Here is an 18,437-nt window from a genome sequence, read left to right as displayed (position 1 = left end):
GTCTTGTGAGGAGCTGCTAAAAGAGCATTTCTCATTCACCTTCCCATCTTGAGAGAGGCAGCCATGAAACATTTTCTCTCAGCATTCCTCATTCAGCTGAGTTATGGGCTTTCCACATACACACTAAGCTACACCACTGCTTAGCTGCAGTGTGAAACTGAATTGTTGCCAACAGGGTGCCCCACAATGTACCAACAGAAGTCATTTGGCCCTTTGGTTACAGGTTGTCCTATGGAACAAGGGACAGGGGAGCTGGCACCATTACTGACTTTGCTTCTGCTGTCTATGTAAGTAATAAACCGTCTGAATCTAGGCAGGCTGACAGTTTTACTGGCTAAAACTAAAATAGCCTGCTTGAAAAAATACAATTGTTTTCTTTTTGAGAAGAGAAAATCAAGGCTTAGAGATATAAAGTAATTGTCTATGGCATTATACCTGATATATGGTCTGACTTGTAGGCCCATATTCTTCAACATTTCTTTATACACTCTCAAGATTAAGTTTATTTTATTAAAAATATAAATATAAAATTACATTTTAAAAATTAACATAGTTAATTTTTAGTTCATAGTTACATTGCTTTTACTTCATCATGGATAACTATATAAGCAGATATTTTTATCTTTTTGTTTTTTTTTTTTTGAGACAGGGTTGCACTATGACACCGAGGCTGAAGTGTAGTGGCGTGATCATAGTTCACTGCAGCCTCAAACTTCTGGGCTCAAGCAATCCTCCCACCTCAGCCTCCTGAAGAGCTGGGAATACAGGCATGTGCCACCGTGCCTAATTTTTTTTTTAGAGACAAGGTATTGCTGTTGCCAAGGCTGGTCTCAAACTCTTGGCCTCAAGTGTGCATCCTGCCCCAGCCTCCTGAATTGCCAGGATTACATGCTTAAGCCACTGTGCCCGACTGCAGATATTCTTTCAGTAAATGACAAAAAAAAAAAAAATCCATATATGAGGGGAAAAAAATATAGCAAATCACAAAATATACCTTTTCTCCCATAATGACAGGTAGTAAATGGTCCAGCAAGTTGAATTCAGCCATGGAAATTGTGCAGGTACACTTGAGGAGAGTAACACTTGTATGTCGAGTAGGAATATATTCCTCCAGAAAAGCCACCTCTTCAGGATTCAGTATCGTTTCATTTTCATCCTTAATATCTAAAATTAAAATGATAAAAAATTAATAAATAATATTTTTAAATAATTAATATTCTTAAACAACTGAAAAATGCATTAGTTCTCCAAACTATATGGTCAAATCCTGTTTTTCTTTTCAACAATGAAGCAGGTATAAAACAATAAGTTACCTTTAACAAATATAAGTTGCACTATTCTAGAATGTAAATGTATCTTTGTTATATAAAAATTTACCAGTTTTTTATTTTAATATATCTTTAAGAAATCCCCAATTTCTTTCTTTAAAAGAATAACAGCTTTTGGTCATTAAAATACCATTGAGATAATGTAAAGGCAAGACACAGATTGAGAGAAAATATTTGCTAGAGATAGATGGGGAGGGGGAAGATCCAGCTCCATGAGGGACTTGTATCTACAGCATATTAAAAACAAAAATTAAAAAAACTCCTAAAAATTGTTAAGAAATAGACAATCTCACACCTGTAATCCCAGCACTTTGGGAAGCTGAGACAGGTGGATCATCTGAGGTCAGCAGTTCGAAATCAGCCTGGCCAACAGGGTGAAAACCCATCCCTACTAAAAATACAAAAATTAGCCAGGGATGGTGGCAGACATCTGTAATCCCAGCTATTCAGGAGGCTGAGACAGGAGAATTGCTTGAACCCAGGAGGCGGAGGTTGCAGTGAGCTGAGATCACACCACTGCACTCCAGCCTGGGCAATAGGAGAAAAACTCCGTCTCAAGGAAAAAAAAAAAAAAATTGACAATCAATCTTTATTCTGAGATTGTTTTTCTATCATTTCACATTAAAATATTATTTATCTTATAGACAATCAATAAAAAGACTTGAATAAGCAAAAGATGATCTATCCAGTGGTCAAAAATGATACCTAAAGCTGGTGCTCAGTGAGCCTAGGGTATTTTGGGTATAAATAAGTATAATAAATAGGGGAAGGGATCCTACTAGTGTATAAAATAAGAAGTATGGGCTGGGCACGGTGGCTCACACCTGTAATCCTAGTACTTTGGGAGGCCGAGGCAGGCGGATCATGAGGTCATGAGATCGAGACCATCCTGGCTAACACGGTGAAACCCCATCTCTACTAAAAATACAAAAAAAAAAAAAAAAAAAAAAAAACAACTAGCTGGGCATGGTGGCAGGCACCTGCAGTCCCAGCTACTCGGGAGGCTGAGGCAGGAGAATGGCATGAATCCAGGAGGCGGAGCTTGAAGTGAGCTGAGATCGTGCCACTGCACTCCAGCCTGGGCAACAGAGCAAGACTCCATCTCAAAAAAAAAAAAAAAAAAAAAAAGAAGAAGAAGTATGTGCCTGCATCGAGGCATTCAGCATCATTAGACATCAGGTAATTGCGAGTAAAGTCACAATGTGATAGCACTACATACCCATTGGAATGACTAAAATGAAATAGACCAGAAAACTAAGCACAGAGCGAGCATACAGAGCAAAGGTCAGCAAACTTCTTTAAAGTGAGCCACCATGCCTGGCCAATGGTTTACCCTTGATGTCAGAATAGTAACCAGAAGAGGACACAATGGAGACTTCTGAAGTGCTGGTAAGTTCCTGTTTCTTAAACAGTTAGTTACATAGATGTGGCTAAGTTTGCAAAATTCAGCCAGGCACAGTGGCTTACACCTGTAATCCCAATACTTTGGGAGGCCAAGCAGGCGGATCACCTGAGGTCAGAAGTTCAAGACAAGTCTGGCCAACATGGCGATTCCCTGTCTCCACTAAAATAAAAAACAAAAACAAACAAACAAGCAAAAAATAACCACAAAATTTAGCCAGGCACGCGCACCTATAATCCCAGCTCCTCAGGAGGCTGAAGCAGTAGAATCATTTGAACCCAGGAGGCAGAGGTTGCGTGAGTCAAGATTGTGCCACTGCACTTCAGCCTGGGCAACAGAGAAATCCCTCATGGACTGTGTAGGATAAAATGTTAGAATCTTATCCAAACGTAGAAAGGAGTATGAAAAGTTGTTAAGGTGGCATAGGAAAGACACACCATATTGTAAGTTATACAAGAAGGAGAAAAAACTGTTTGAGCAATTCTTAAGTTTATTCAAAGAAATAAAATGGCTTAATTTTGAATATTCCTTTTAATATTTTTTCATTTCTCTATACATTTATAACCAACAGTAAGAGAATGTTTAATGTTTTGACAAGAATTTCTAACGATTGTGCAACAATTTAATTCTTCACACTGATAAAGATCACTTTGCATGGTATTTTTATAGTCCCAAGCCATCATGGCAAGTGAGGACTGCACATATATTAAAAATAAAGTCAGTTAGAAGGTTCTTTATATACATCACATTTCTGATGATAGACTGCTTCAAAACTTCAAATACAGATTATACACACGCGCGCGCACACACACACACACACACACACGGCATACATCTACTGTGGCAGATTGCTAACTGCCCAGGAGTATTCATTTTCTCCTTCTTTAATTTAGCAACAAAACACTCTGGATTCAAGTCAGGTATATGGACTCCTCCTAGAGATTACCTTGTAGTTAGATGTGGGGACATGTCACTATTTTGGTCAATGGGATGAGAGTGCCATGTCCTTAAAATGAGACTACAGGCCGGGCACAGTGGCTCACATCTGTAATCCCTGCACTCTGGGAGGCCGAGGTGGGTGGATCACTTGAGGTCAGGAGTTCGAGACCAGCCTGGCCAAAATGGTAAAACCCCATCTGTACTAAAAATACAAAAATTAGCCGGGCATGGTGTCAGGTGCCTGTAATCCCAGCTACTCGGGAGGCTGAAGCAGGAGAATCTCTTGAACCTGGGAGACAGGTTGCAATGAGCCGAGATCGTGCCACTGTACTCCAGCCTGGGCAACAAAGCGAGACTACATCTTAAATAAATAAGACTACATACCTTCCTTTATGCTCTTGTTCCCCCATCCTCCTGATTAAAATTACACACTATAATGGTGACCCAATTCTGACCATGTATATATGGCATATCTCTGGGGTTGGCAGAACAATGAAACAGAAGGAATCTGGGTCTAAGACAACCTCATAAAACAGTTTCCCTGGAATACTGACCAACTTGGACTTTTACATGAGAAAAATAAATAACACCAATAGATCTATATTAAAAGAGTCAAGGGCCAGCACAGTGGTTCATGCCTATAATCCCAAGACTTCGGGAGGCCAAGGCAGGATTGTTTGAGCGCAGGAGTTCAAGATAAGCCTGGGCAACATAGTAAGACTTCATCTCTACAAAAAAAAAAAAAAGATTAGCTGGGCTTGGGGGTGCACACCTATGGTCCCGGCAACTCAGGAAGCTGAGGCAGGAGACTCACTTGATTTTAGGATATCAAAGCTACAGTAAGCCATGATCACACCACTGTATTTCAGCCTAGGCGACAAAGTAAGACCCCATCTCAAAACAAAAACAAAACGAAACAGCCAACCTAATATTCCATTAGAGATATATGTAGATGAAAGTTATAATGAGGTTATTTCTAACCTAAGCAAATGTTCCCTCAAAACCAAAATGAGTAACTTCTCTCTCCAATATAAAGGTTTACCATAGAGTTACAGTAATTAAGTCAGCATGGTACTGACAGTGGGAAATACCACAGGTCTACTAACTGAAAACAAACTACAGGACTCAGAAACAGACCCACACAAATATAATCAATTGATTTTTGATAAAGGTAAAAAACCAGTTCAATAAACGATGGTGCTAGTGCAATTGAAAATTCAAAGACACATAAATAAGCCCCTATCTAAACCTCACTCCTTATGTAAAAAATTAATTCAAAATGATGACCTACTTGAGTATAAAATGAAAAACATTAAAACTTTCAGATTAACCCAGTTTTTAAAATGAGCAAAAGACATATGCAGTTCACTGAAGAAATAAAAATGGCAAATAAGCACATAAAAAGACGTTCAACATCATTAGCCAATAAGGAAACACAACTTTAAAACCACAATGAGATGACAGATTGCTAATTAAAACTACACATCTATCAGAATGGCTAAAATAAAAAGCAGTGACAAAACAAAATGCTGGGAAGATATAAAGAAGCTGGATCACACAGTCATCGTTGGATGGGAATGTAAAATGGTATGGCCACTCCTGAAAACAGCTTGGTAGTTTCTTTAAAAAAAAAAATAAACATGCAACTACCATATGACCTAGCAATTTATCCTGAAGAAATGTTTACACAAAAACCAGTACACAACTGTTCAGAGCAGCATTATTTGTAATAGCCCAAAACTAGAGTAATCCCAAATATTCTTCCATAAGTGAGGGAAATAACAAACTATAGTATATGTATACAATGGAATACTACTCAGCAAGAAAAGAAACAAACTACTGATACATGCAACAACTTGAATGAGTCTCCAGAGAATTATGCTCAGCAAAATAAGTCAACCTCAAAAGCTTACATACTGTATGATTTCACTTATTTAACATTTTTGAAATGACAAAATTTTAGAAATGGAAGACAAAAGTTTCCAGGGGTTATCCCTAGCCCCTGGAAAAGAGGGAGGAGAAAGGAACATGGTAGGGAAGTGGATGTGGTTGTAAGAGAGCAACACGCCAGATCCTTGTGGTATTGGAACTGTTCATTTTCTTGACCATGGTAGTGAACACACAAATCTACAAAGGTGATGAAATTGTATAGAACTTAATACACATGCACACAAATGAGTGCAAGTAAAACTAGGAAAATCTAAATTTTTTTAAATCAAAACATATGCCAACCATACTATTTACTATTAAAATAATAAGTTAATAACTTCCTGTTCAAAACTTACCAATGATTTCCCATCACATTTAGAATAAAATCCAGACTACATGGTCCCTAAAACCCAACAGGGTGATTGATGTCTACCTTTATGACTTACAAACATTTATTGTGCTTCAGCTATTCTAGCCTGTTTGTATCCCCATATACTGCCAAAACTGTTCCTACCTCAAGGCTCTTGCACTTGTCTACATAAAACCCTCTTTTCACAAATATATGTATGATTCACTCCCTTACATCATTCACAAGTTAGCTCACATATAAACTTCTCCAGAGAAAACTTTCCTAAAGTCCCTACTAAAACAGCTCTCCCCTCCTTCTGTTTCTAGCACTCTTCCTCACATTTTCTTTTATTTTTCTTATCTAGTATTTATCAATGACTGAAATGATATTTTAACTTGTTTACTATTTGTCTACCCCGTGAGGATATAAGCTCCATGAGACCAAAGGCTTTGTATGTCTTGTTTGCTATACTATCCTAGCACATAAAGAATGTCTGGCACAGGGTAGGCATTCAAGCAAGGTACAATAAATGAATGCATGAATGTGTCAAGCACTTACTGTATGCTGGGTTAAGTGCTTTTACGTGCACTGTCTCATTTAGTGCTCAGAACAATCATTGGAAGTAGGTCCTATCAGTGTATCATTTAAGATAACAGTAAAGTTGCTGGGACAAAAGTAAAGTAATAGAAATTTCAACAAAATAGAAGCTTTTTTTTTTTTTTTTTTTTTTTTTGAGACAGGGTCTTGTTGTGTTGGCCACGCTGGAGCACAGTGGCACAATCACAGCTCACTGCAACCTCAACCATTCAGGCTCAAGCAATTCTCCCTGCTCAGCCCAGTGACCACAGACATGTGCCACCACACCCAGCTAATTTTTTTTTTTTTTTATCTTTTGTAGAGACAGGGTCTTGCTATGTTGCCCAAGTTGGTCTCAAACTCCCGGGCTCAAGCAATCCTCCCGCCTTGGCCTCCCTAACTACTGGGATTACAGATATGAGTGACCATGCTCAGCCCTTATTTCTCTTTCATGAAACAATCCGAGTCTAAAGGATCCAGGGCTGACATGGTGCCATCACAGTACTGAGGATCTAGGTGCTTTTTATCTTGCTACTCTGTCATCCTCAGCATGCAGCTTTAATCTCAGGATCTAAAATGGCAGGTCCAGCCCATACCATTGTATTTATTTTCCAGCCAGAAGAAAGAAGAGAAGAAGGAAGGCATGCTCTTTTCCTTTTAAAGTCATGGCCCAAAACATCACATAAAGTTCTGCTCCCGTCCCAGTAGACAAAACCTAGTCATATGACTATCCCTTAAATGTATAGTCTTCATTTCTATTACAGAAATTTCTATTATTATGAAAAAGGATGGATATTGAGGAGACAATTAGCCATCTCTGTCACAATAACTAAACTTATTATACAGACAGAGAAATGAAACATCAAAGATGTTAATTAAATTTCTTAAGGATACTAAGAAGTGAGGGTCAAATTTTAAACCATCGTCTGACTCCACAGGGTGAGTTCTTCATTATCTTATACTTCCTCATTACACTATTATGCTCTACTCTAGAGTTGCTTTACTGCTTTGAAAAGGAATTCGTATTTTATGAAACTATGACAACCATAGCTATCTACCATGTAGAAAAAATTAGTTGTACAGCAATTTTTTTCTAAACCAGTAGTGCCTAAGTTTTCTTGAATGTTAAATTTGTGTGTTTAGAGCCCAACTTTGTATCTGCCGCCTCCTTAGAATCCATTAATGTGAAAAAAAAAGTCATATTTACAAGTATCCACTAGAAAAAGTATTAAAAAGGTATAACAATAAAATACTGACAAATACTGGCAAATAAAATACTTATGCAATAATTTTCAAATCTTGATCTCTCCAACTTCTACACACAAGTTTATTCTTTAAACAAACAGCTACTTATATCAAAGTCCTTGCAAACAGGCAAATTACACTAAAAAGGTAAAGTTAGCAAGACAGCACAAACTGGATTATATAATTATTCTCAAAACAAATGGCAAAAGATTCAGAATTATCCAGAAACAAACCTGATTTTAGCCTGCTATATGGTTCATATTCATGTTCCAAGGCACACACAATCATTTTCAAAATCCTATGCACCGCACTGCTATCCAAACGAAAATCAAGAGGACCTATAACAAGGCTTTTGGTGGACTTCTCCTGCACTGTTCCCAAATCTTCACTTTTCCCTGAAGAAAAGTCTTGTTGATTTGTGGAACCTAAAAGAAGTCAAATTTTATATTTTAAGCATCAATTGGATATACCAAGTATATATTTTAAAATCACTCTTCTCTCATTTTTATAGCTTGTAGCTTAATGCCTTAAAACAAATTCCCAATCAGCTGCATACAGACAGCCCTGCTGATTTGTATTTCTCTATGCATATAATAAATTACTGATAAAAAGCAACTCATTAAAATTTATTCCTGTTATTTAATATTATAACAAGCAATATAAAATCAAAATTGTCATTCTTAGAAAATTATTCTGCAAAACCTAATTGGCTTATATCTAGTAATTCTATACACAATATGCATTGACTGAGAGGGGGTACTTTGGAGGAAACTCCATTTTACTAATTTATCTTAGTAAATTATCTTAGCCTATTGAAAATTGGGTTAAGTAACATGATCACAGGGTGCCTTGAGAGTTTTATAATGACCATGGAAATGAACAGTAGGTATTACCTGCTTTGAACTTTTCTAGAATAGATTCATTATGGCGATGCTCCATGGTACAGAATCCTACTTCCTAGATTCCTCACCTCCTCATACACTGTTTTCTAAATAAGATACTGGCCCCACCTATACGCATGTGTCATTATCTAATATGTACGCCTCTTATATGAGAGTTTTTTTGTATACATGAATCCATTATTGTAAGTGATAAATGATTTTTAATTTATAATGCATTTTGTTTATTCAGACAAAAAAAGATTTTTCCAGGATTTAATAACTTTAGAAACTAGAAAGGCCTACTTACACAAAACTTTTATATCTATACCTTCTCATACTTTTATACAAAAATATATTTCCATTATTTCATGCAAAGGAGTACAGTTCAATCTTTAGTCTTCATCATAAGAACAAAAGTGAATTAGATTGATTGATAGATTGATTTTTATTTATTTATTTTTGAGACAGACTCTCAGTCACCCAGGCTTGACTGCAGTGGCATGATCTCGGCTCACTGCAAGCTCCGCCACCTGGGTTCATGCCATTCTCCTGCCTCAGCCTCCTGAGCAGCTGAGACTCAGGTGCCCACCACCACGCCCGGCTAATTTTTTTTTCTTTTTTTTTTTTTAGTAGAGATGGGGTTTCACCACGTTAGCCAAGATGGTCTCGATCTCCTGACCTCATGATCTGCCCACCTCGGCCTCCCAAAGTGCTGAGATTACAGGCGTGAGCCACCACGCCTGGCCAAAAATTCATTAGATTTATTACTCACATATTTTTAACCAGATGACTTAGTGCAAAGATTATTTTAAAGTTGACTATAAAATACAAGTAAAAATCTATAAGCCCAGCGTCACATCAAATAAAACATACAAAGTTAATCTTATACATATTTTGTAAGATGTATGATTAATACTGACTTACATTAGGAATTAGGTATAAATAATATACCATTCACATCAAAACCATTACTTTTCATAGCTAAAACCATTACATTTCTAGAATTACATGTAAGACAGAACGAGGTAACTTAAAAGATAGAACTTCAGTTACAAATGAAAATACTCAAAAAGCAAGAAAAATGCCCTGCTATGGGTCCTTTACAGGATAATAGACTTCCTAAGTGATGTCACTGCATAACAAGACTCTTCTTTTAGACACAAAATTGTCTCTAAAATAATAGAGGCCAATGCCCCCCATAATGAAAACTGAATATAATGCAGTTTAAATTTAGATACCAACGGCTTGTCTGAAATGTAAAAACACAACTGGCTTTTAGCTATATATTTTCAGCTATTTACTTGTGCCCACCTTTCATGCATCTGGCCACTCCAGCTCCCTGAATGTCTGGCTGCCCTTATTAAGAGTCAGGACTCTTTCTCAATTCTTGCCCTTCAATTCAATAACTTAATTGTTTCAGATTTATCTCCTATTGTATCTCTAAAATTGGTTATCTCTAAAATCTTCCTGTTGTACATTACAATTTCAGCTATCTACTTTAGGGTGCATAACATTTGTAATAACCCCCTTAAACAGAAAAGACTAGAAAGGTAGTCATTACAACATTAACAAATATTTACACAATTATATTAATAATAAATATTTCAATTTAGTTTTTAAAACATCACTTGCTTTCAAGTACCATAAAAAAGTAAAATAATTGTCAGAAGATGCTTATCTTGTGGAACACAAGGTTCAAACTTTTACTGGTGTCTATAAGGAGCTCATGGGCAAAAGATGTTAATTTTTCCAGAGTTTCAATTGTAAACAAAAATGACTACATAAAGTATACTCACAGAGAAGGAGGAGGAGGAGGGGGAGGAGGGTGAGGAAGGGGAGAAGGACGGGGAGGAGGGGGAGGAAGGCAAGGTGGGGGAGGAGGAGAAAGGGGAGGAGGAGGAGAAGAGAAGGGGAGGAGGGGGAGGAAGCAGCAGCAGCAGCAAGAAGAAAGAAGGAGGAGGAGGAGAAGGAGGAGAAGAAGAAGAGAAGCAGCAGCTTATCATCAATATTAAATAGTAGCACAGGAAACTTAATTTTTATTTGTATGCCATAGTATAATGTGGACAAGATACTATTATATCATTTATTACAAGAAAAATAAATAATAGAAGCTTCCTTTATTACTGTATTTACTAGTTTCTTTTCTTTTTTTTTTTTTTTTTTTTTTTGAGACAGAGCTTCGCTCTTATTGCCCAGGCTGGAGTGCAGTGGTACGATCTCAGCTCACGGCAACCTCCACCTTGTGGTTTCAAGTGATTCTTCTGCCTCAGCCTCCCAAGTAGCTGGGATGACAGGCGCCTGCCACCAGCCCTGGCTAATTTTTGTATTTTTAGTAGAGAAGGGGTTTCACCATGTTGGCCAGGCTGGACTCAAACTCCTGACCTCATGATCTGCCCACCTCAGCCTCCCAAAGTGCTAGGATTACAGGCGTGAGCCACTGCGCTCAGCCTAGTTTCTTACATTAATTAGAATACTATCATGAACTTACTTAAAACATACAAAATCAAATCTGCCTTCAAAGTATCAGGATTCACTACAAATTTTGTAAAAATATTGGCTCAATATGTGTTTAGATATTTACTTAGATAAAATTTAGGGTACTTTTTGATAACGTAGACTATAGAAACAAAAAAAAAGTTGTCACAAAAAAACGAGTTTTAGATAAAGTTTTTTTTTTAAGTATTTACAAGTATCCTCTTATAGGAACTCATTACTTTTCCTAGTTCATTAATACTTAAAATTCTACAAATTTCTTGTTTCAGGTAAACCAAGAAAGAAAGAAATATCAACAAAGGGCCGGGCGCAGTGGCTCACACCTGCAATCCCAGCACTTTGGGAGGCCAAAGCGGGTGGATCACGAGGTCAGGAGATCGAGACCATCCTGGCTAACACGGTGAAACCCCGTCTCTACTAAAAATACAAAAAGTTAGCCGGGTGTGGTGGGGGGGGCGCCTAAAGTCCCAGCTACTCGGGAGGCTGAGGCAGGAGAATGGCAAGAACCCGGGAGGCGGAGCTTGCAGTGAGTCGAGATTGCAACACTGCACTCCAGCCTGGGTGACAGAGCAAGACTCGGTCTCAAATAAAAAAAAAAAGAAATATCAACAGAGTAGTTATGAATGTAGGCTCTAGAGCTGGATAGGTTGGGTTCAAATCCCACATACTGTGTATGATCTTGGTTCTTGTTACTTTACCTGTATTGGGTCTGCTGTTTGCTCATCTGTAAAATGGGGATAAACCAAAAGCAAGACAGTGGTTCTCACGAATCTCAAAACAGCAATCTCCTCCAGTAAAGGAGGAAGAGTGTGGTAGAAAAGCAGCACGTAGGAGGCTTACTGGATGCTAACAATGTCCTATTTCTTGGTGTGTGTGGAGAATACACAGGTGTTCAGTTTTAAATTCTTTGCTGTTCTGTACATGTGTAATATTCAATATTTTGTTTTAAAAGTCAAGGACTATGATATCTGTAACACTGTATGCTATTCATGGAAGTGAAAAATATGAAAAACTCGGCCGGGCACGGTGGCTCACGCTTGTAATCCCAGCACTTTGGGAGGCCAAGGCGGGCAGATCACGAGGTCAGGAGATCGAGACCACGGTGAAACCCCGTCTCTACTAAAAAAGACAAAAAATTAGCCGGGCGTGGTGGCGGGCGCCTGTAGTCCCAGCTACTCGGAGAGGCTGAGGCAGGAGAATGGCGTGAACCCGGGAGGCGGAGCTTGCGGTGAGCCGAGATTGCGCCACTGCACTCCAGCCTGGGCGACAGAGCGAGACTCCGTCTCAAAAAAAAAAAAAAAAAAAAAAACTATGAAAAACCCAAAAGTTAACAAACTACTGGCTTCTCAGAAGTAATATATAAACAATCTAACAAACATAAATCATGTTTCTATCTTTTAAAAACTGCAGGAGAGGCATATATACAAATAAAGATGTTCTGTGCTAGGTTTCCTTTGCTTGAAAGGTAACATACTCCACCTCCTCACAAGACATGGAATCCACAGCACATGCATAAGACATTATATTGAACAAGAGGAAACCTACCAGCTTACAAGTGGCAACTACAACACTATAATAATTTGCAATGCTATTAGAACATAAGACTTCTGAGTTGCACTTTCATATATATAACTGGCTAAGGAATATTTACACCTCAATGTCCACAGTTATCTCAAAACTCATCTTTTCCTCCCAAAAATTTTCCTTTCTTATCTAGCTTTCTTAATAGTTATCATTATCCACCAAGTAACTCAAGACCAGAATCTAGTAAACTATTTAAATTTTGTTTTTAAATAAACCAATGTCAGGCCCATGAAAATTATCAGCAGAGAATTAAATCCCTGTGATTGCAGTAGAAACTATAGGACTACAGTGAAAGCAAGAAGACCAGTAAGAAAGCTTTAGAACCTGGCTGGGTGCAGTGGCTCACGCCTATAATCCCAGCACTTTGGGAAGCCAAGGTGGACGGATCACTTGAGATTAGGAGTTCAAGTGCAGCCTGGCCAACATAGCAAAATCTCGTCTCTACTAAAAATACAAAAATTAGCCAGGCATGGCAGCGCATGCCTGTAGTCCCAGACACTTAGGAGGCTGAGGCATGAGAATCGCTTGAACCAGGGAGGCAGAAGTTGCAGTGAGCCGAGATCATGCCACTGCACTCTGAGCAACAGAGCAAAACTCTGTCTCAAAAAAAAAAAAATATTAGAACCTAGAGATGATGGTACATATGAACTAGATGCTAGTCCATATGGTAACAGTGATACCACTGTTATCATCTGTGGACCAGATGGCTAGGAGCGAAGGAAAAAGTGTGTCATGATGACTCCCAGGTTTCTGGCTTGAGCAACAAGAAGAGGATAGTACGATTTTCCAAGAAGAGAAGAAAAAAATAGAGAAGCAGAGGTAGTAAGTGGTCATAGGAATATTTATTAATAACTCAATTTTGGACAAAATCAGTTTTGAGATATCTGAAAGACACAGAGGTAAAAATGTCAAGTATGCATTGGATATTTAATTCTGAATCTTAGAGAAGTTTGGACTAGAAAATGCAAATTTGGGTATCAACAACATATGGAAAGTACTTAAATCCATGGAAATGAATGAAATTAGCTTGGGAGAAAGTTTAGGGAAAGAAATTAGGGATTGACCAATGAAAACATCAACAGTTAGAAACCATTCCAAAAGCAGAAGCCAGAAAATTACTGCTCTTTCCTTCTTTCTTCATCAAAAACAAATTTACTTCAAGATCAACTCTGCAAAGTTTCAACCTCTCAAGCAAAAGTTGTCATTTTGTTTTTTTTTTACCCACACTTCTTCTAGTTCTCTATACTACTCTTCTTAACATGCTACGTTATAATCATTTACTTAAAGGCCCAGTTCAACACCACCTATTGGCTCCTTGGGAAATGCTTTGGTTTTCATTGCATTCATCTGTACTTAACATATCACCTAATATACTGAAACGATTTTTACAAAACATGAAAAGTTCACCAAAAAAAATTGTGAACCTATTTTCACTAACTTTTCAACATAAAAAACACTGAAATAGTAAGTACATTATATATTGATATAGAAGTAAAAAAAAAATGTTGAAATTTTTTTAATGTCATTTATTTCCAAAAAATAGAAAATAATACAATAATAATAAAATAATACAATCTATGCATCTAAAGTCTCTGGAAGATTTTCTATTTTTCTGATTGATACAACACATTCTTTTTAATTAAAAATTAGTATCACCTTCAAAATGTATTTGGAATAGAAAAGGTTTATTCTTTTAAAAAATTTAATGTAATATAAAATTTGATATATCAGAATCATAATATATGGTACATATGAGAACTAATTCTAATAGGTTATACAAAATGTCTTCAGTCAGCTGTATAAAGAACGGATTTGAAATAACAAGAATCTAAGACAATTCTAACATGATGTTAAAATTAAACCACTCCCCAAAGTACTAGAAGGTAAATCTTATGTAGCAGAATACAACCAGTCAAGGACCAATTGATTCTGAGGAAGGCTTTGTTTCAGTTGTTCAAGAAATGGCAAACATAAAGGAAAGAAGCCAATACCTTTGCCACTAGTGTTCTCCATTGTATACAGGTAATCCATATAAAAAGCCCCAAACCGTTGCATTCCAGCTATCTCAGTGTATGTCTCCTGCCAACGAAGCAATGCAAACAGAACAAACATTGTATAAAAGAAACTTTTGAGTTTAAAGCTTGATAGGTTAGACACATATCTTTATATAGAATGTATAACAACACAAAGGATGACAAAAAGAATAGAGGTTATTCCAAGAATTTACTTCTAAGAAAGGTAATATTCCATCTATTATACACCACACAAAAAAGACATCCACACTTTTATGAGACATTTTGACCACTTTATTAATCATCATTAATAAATACCTACAATGGAGGAGATAGTACACTCCTGACCTTTATCACTATCACTAAACTGTCTAATGATGTATACTCTCAAATAGAATTAATCCTTAAATACTTCAATACACTTACATGAAACAATTCAAACACTAAAGACACACTGAAATATTCTAAATGTATGTTAATTATGCAAGTCAACATTAAATATTTTAACAATGAAAGTAAATCTTGATAAAAAAGAGTAAAATGTAAATTATCCTATTGCATTAATCTTCAGGTAATTATCTGAATTTTTAACTGATTTCATAAATGTATTAATATTCCATAAACATATTAATATATTCTTACATTTAAAAAACACTAAGAAGTATACATAGTAAAAAGGTAAATTCCTCATGTCTTTACATCAATCCTACACATTAAAAGTAACAAAAATTAACAGAGGTAATTCGACATGTTTACTCCACGATTATTTCTGAAGCAGGGCATAAATAAGCAAAATATGTTTACATATTAAATAAAAGTAAAGATCTCTTTGCACTCTTCAAACATTTCTACATGTATACACTGTATAAATGCATTCCAAATGTTTTAATAAACAATTAGCATTCAGAAGGTATTATTTGAAAAGAAAGTTAGAAATCACAAGCATTCATACAATGTGTCCACCCAAACACAGCCTAGAATTTGGTTCAAATATATATTCTCTAACCTTATGATGAGTTGAATCCAAGATAAATTCTGCACGAGTACCATTATTTTCTGGGCTTCGGTAATCAAACAATGAATTTGTAAGGTATGTGAAACCTTTCGTACTCAAATTGTCACCACAAATGAAGAAACAGGCTTCCTGAAAACAAATGCAAAATTTATAAACAGGAAGAAAAATCATTAGCCTGTTAAACAAAAGAAAACCTTGATTTTTTTTTTTTTTTTTTTTTTTTCTTGAGACGGAGTCTCGATCTGTCGCCCAGGCTGGAGTGCAGTGGTGCAATCTCGGCTCACTGCAAGCTCTGCCTCCCGGGTTCACGCCATTCTCCTGCCTCAGCCTCTCCGAGTAGCTGGGACTACAGGTGCCCGCCACCACGCCCGGCTAATTTTTTGTATTTTTAGTAGAGACAGGGTTTCACCGTGGTCTCGATCTCCTGACCTCTTGATTCGCCCGCCTCGGCCTCCCAAAAAACCTTGATTTTATGATGCCCATTTACTAGTCAAAAGAAATCACTAAAACAGAAAGATAAGGAATGCTGCTGCTCCACTTTGACTATTTTGGCTAAGATCATTTTAACAAACCAAAAGGAAACTCCAAATAACTGCCATAAACAAAAAAGAAGAGAGATTCATGAATTAGAAAGTAGTTGGAACTACTGTCCAGGTGTTAGGTGATGCCAACTTTCTAAACTCCCCTGAGATCTATAAATTCTGGCAGGGGAAACACAGGGAGAAATAGTAAAGCTCCTCTCTCAAGCCTGAGATATATATAGTGTAACAAATATTATATGGTTAAACACTTCAATAAGCACTTAATTATTCCTATATCCTATCCAAAAAAGGATGGAGGAAAGGGACTTACAGTTTCACTTCTATTCATATTCTCTTCAAAATCTTTAACACCCATAATTCCTTTAAGGCACATGGCTCTGCAACCAACAAACCCAATCTGGCAATCAAAGAAAGGTTCTCCCATCATAAGGGCCTATAAGAGCAAAGGAAACATTAGAACTAAGAACTTGAATTTAATAAAAATGTTAAAGGCTTTCCTTGTAGAATCTCTAAATTAGTTAAACATCTTTAGAATTATGTCATTTTTAAATTTATTCTATACTATTTATTTATACTATCTAAGGGATAGTAAACTCTATTAAAATAAGAAACAAACATCTTACTTGTATTTTCAAATATACTACATCTGATAAAAATAGGTATTTATCAAATATTAAAGAACCAAATATCTAAAAATACAGGTTCAATATTGAAAGATTACCTCAACTGTGGTTCCTTCTTGTTCCCAACACAATACTTCTTTAGATTTTACTTTCTGTGGACTGTAATAACTACTCTCAGCTTGCATTTCTGTGAGCTAAGAAATATAAGAATATTAAGTAAATCAAAATTAGTATTAAAGAGCAATAAATTGTCATTATTATGATTGATTAAAACAAGGTCAATTTTAAGATTCAGGAAATTTAATTATTAAGCAGGAAAGCAGGTGCAACAAAAACAGCTGTAACAGATTATCCATGGTATAAAGGTTGAATATGCTAGTCTCAATGTATATAGAGAATTTAAATACTTTTTAAACTCCTTAATATTGTTTTAAAAAGTGAAAGCTGTGTGCAATAACAGTCCCATACTCATAAAATCATTCATGTATTCTGCCAAAAATTTACATATAGTATAACCTCAGTTCATTTTATATTCACTAAAACATTCAACAATGTGTAGTTTCAGTCATTTCCAAGACTTCTCACTATTTGAAATAAAAAAGAAAGTGGTGACGAAATGCAAAAAGATAAAATAGGCTTTTTCTAGTTCCTATGAAGGAAATAGAATCAAGGGTATTTCTTTTCAAAATATGTTTCCTATTAAATCTCATAGACTCATTCAATCATGCAACAAATACTTATTGAAGGCCAGCTAGATAAGAAGTAGGGGCAAACCTCATTGTATTGCACTCTGCTTTATTTCACTTCACAGATATTGCACTTTTTACAAATTGAAAGTCTGTAGCAACCCCACATTAATCAAGTCTATCAGCACCATTTTCCCAATAGCACATGCTTACTTTGTGTCTTTGTGTCACATTTTGGTAATTCTCCCAATAGTTCAAATTTTTTCATTATTATTATCTGTTATGGTGATCTGTAATCAGTTATCTTTGATGGTACTATTGGAATTATTTTGGGGCACCATGAACATGCCCATTTAAGACTGAGAACTTAATTGATAAATGTGTGTGTTCTGACTGTTCTACTGTCTAGCCACTCCCCTCTCTCCCTTCTCCTTGGGCCTTCCTATTTCCTGAGACACAACAATATTGAAATTAGGCTAATTAGTAATATTACAATGGTCTAAGTATTTAAGTGAAAGGAAGAGTCCCTGTCTCTCACTTTAAATCAAAAGCTAGAAATGATTAAGCTTAGTGAAGAAGGGATGTAAAAGCCAAAAGGTAGGCATCTTGAGCCAAACAGTTGGCCCAGTCATTAATGCAAAAGAAAAAGTCTTGAAGGAAATTAAAAGTGTACACACAAGTGATAAGGAAGTAAAACAGCCTGTTGATATGGAGGAATTTTGAGTGGTCTGGATAGACAATCGAACTAGCCACAACACTCCCTTAAGCCAAAGCTGAATCCAGAGTAAAGCCCTAACTCTTAAATTCTATGTAGGCTAATAGACCTAAGAAAG

The 18,437-nt window shown here is 36.5% G+C and overlaps 1 protein-coding gene across 18 annotated transcripts in view; it reads right to left on the bottom strand.

Moving 5' to 3' along the window:
- VPS13B (vacuolar protein sorting 13 homolog B) overlaps nucleotides 1-18,437 on the bottom strand; it is an 897,698-nt gene that overhangs the window by 768,406 nt on the left and 110,855 nt on the right. For all 18 annotated transcript variants that reach the window (XM_063642860.1, XM_055286878.2, XM_063642862.1 and 15 more), the window contains exons 9-14: nucleotides 17,017-17,112; nucleotides 16,606-16,728; nucleotides 15,745-15,882; nucleotides 14,718-14,805; nucleotides 8,002-8,193; nucleotides 995-1,164 (exon numbers count right to left, since the gene is read on the bottom strand). In XM_063642860.1, coding sequence (XP_063498930.1) covers nucleotides 995-1,164; nucleotides 8,002-8,193; nucleotides 14,718-14,805; nucleotides 15,745-15,882; nucleotides 16,606-16,728; nucleotides 17,017-17,112 — 807 coding nt within the window. The remainder of the gene's footprint in view (nucleotides 1-994; nucleotides 1,165-8,001; nucleotides 8,194-14,717; nucleotides 14,806-15,744; nucleotides 15,883-16,605; nucleotides 16,729-17,016; nucleotides 17,113-18,437) is intronic.

Source organism: Symphalangus syndactylus, chromosome 7 (genome assembly GCF_028878055.3).
Source record: "Symphalangus syndactylus isolate Jambi chromosome 7, NHGRI_mSymSyn1-v2.1_pri, whole genome shotgun sequence".
Taxonomy (NCBI): domain Eukaryota; kingdom Metazoa; phylum Chordata; class Mammalia; order Primates; family Hylobatidae; genus Symphalangus; species Symphalangus syndactylus.
This window is presented reverse-complemented; position numbering and strand designations above follow the sequence as displayed.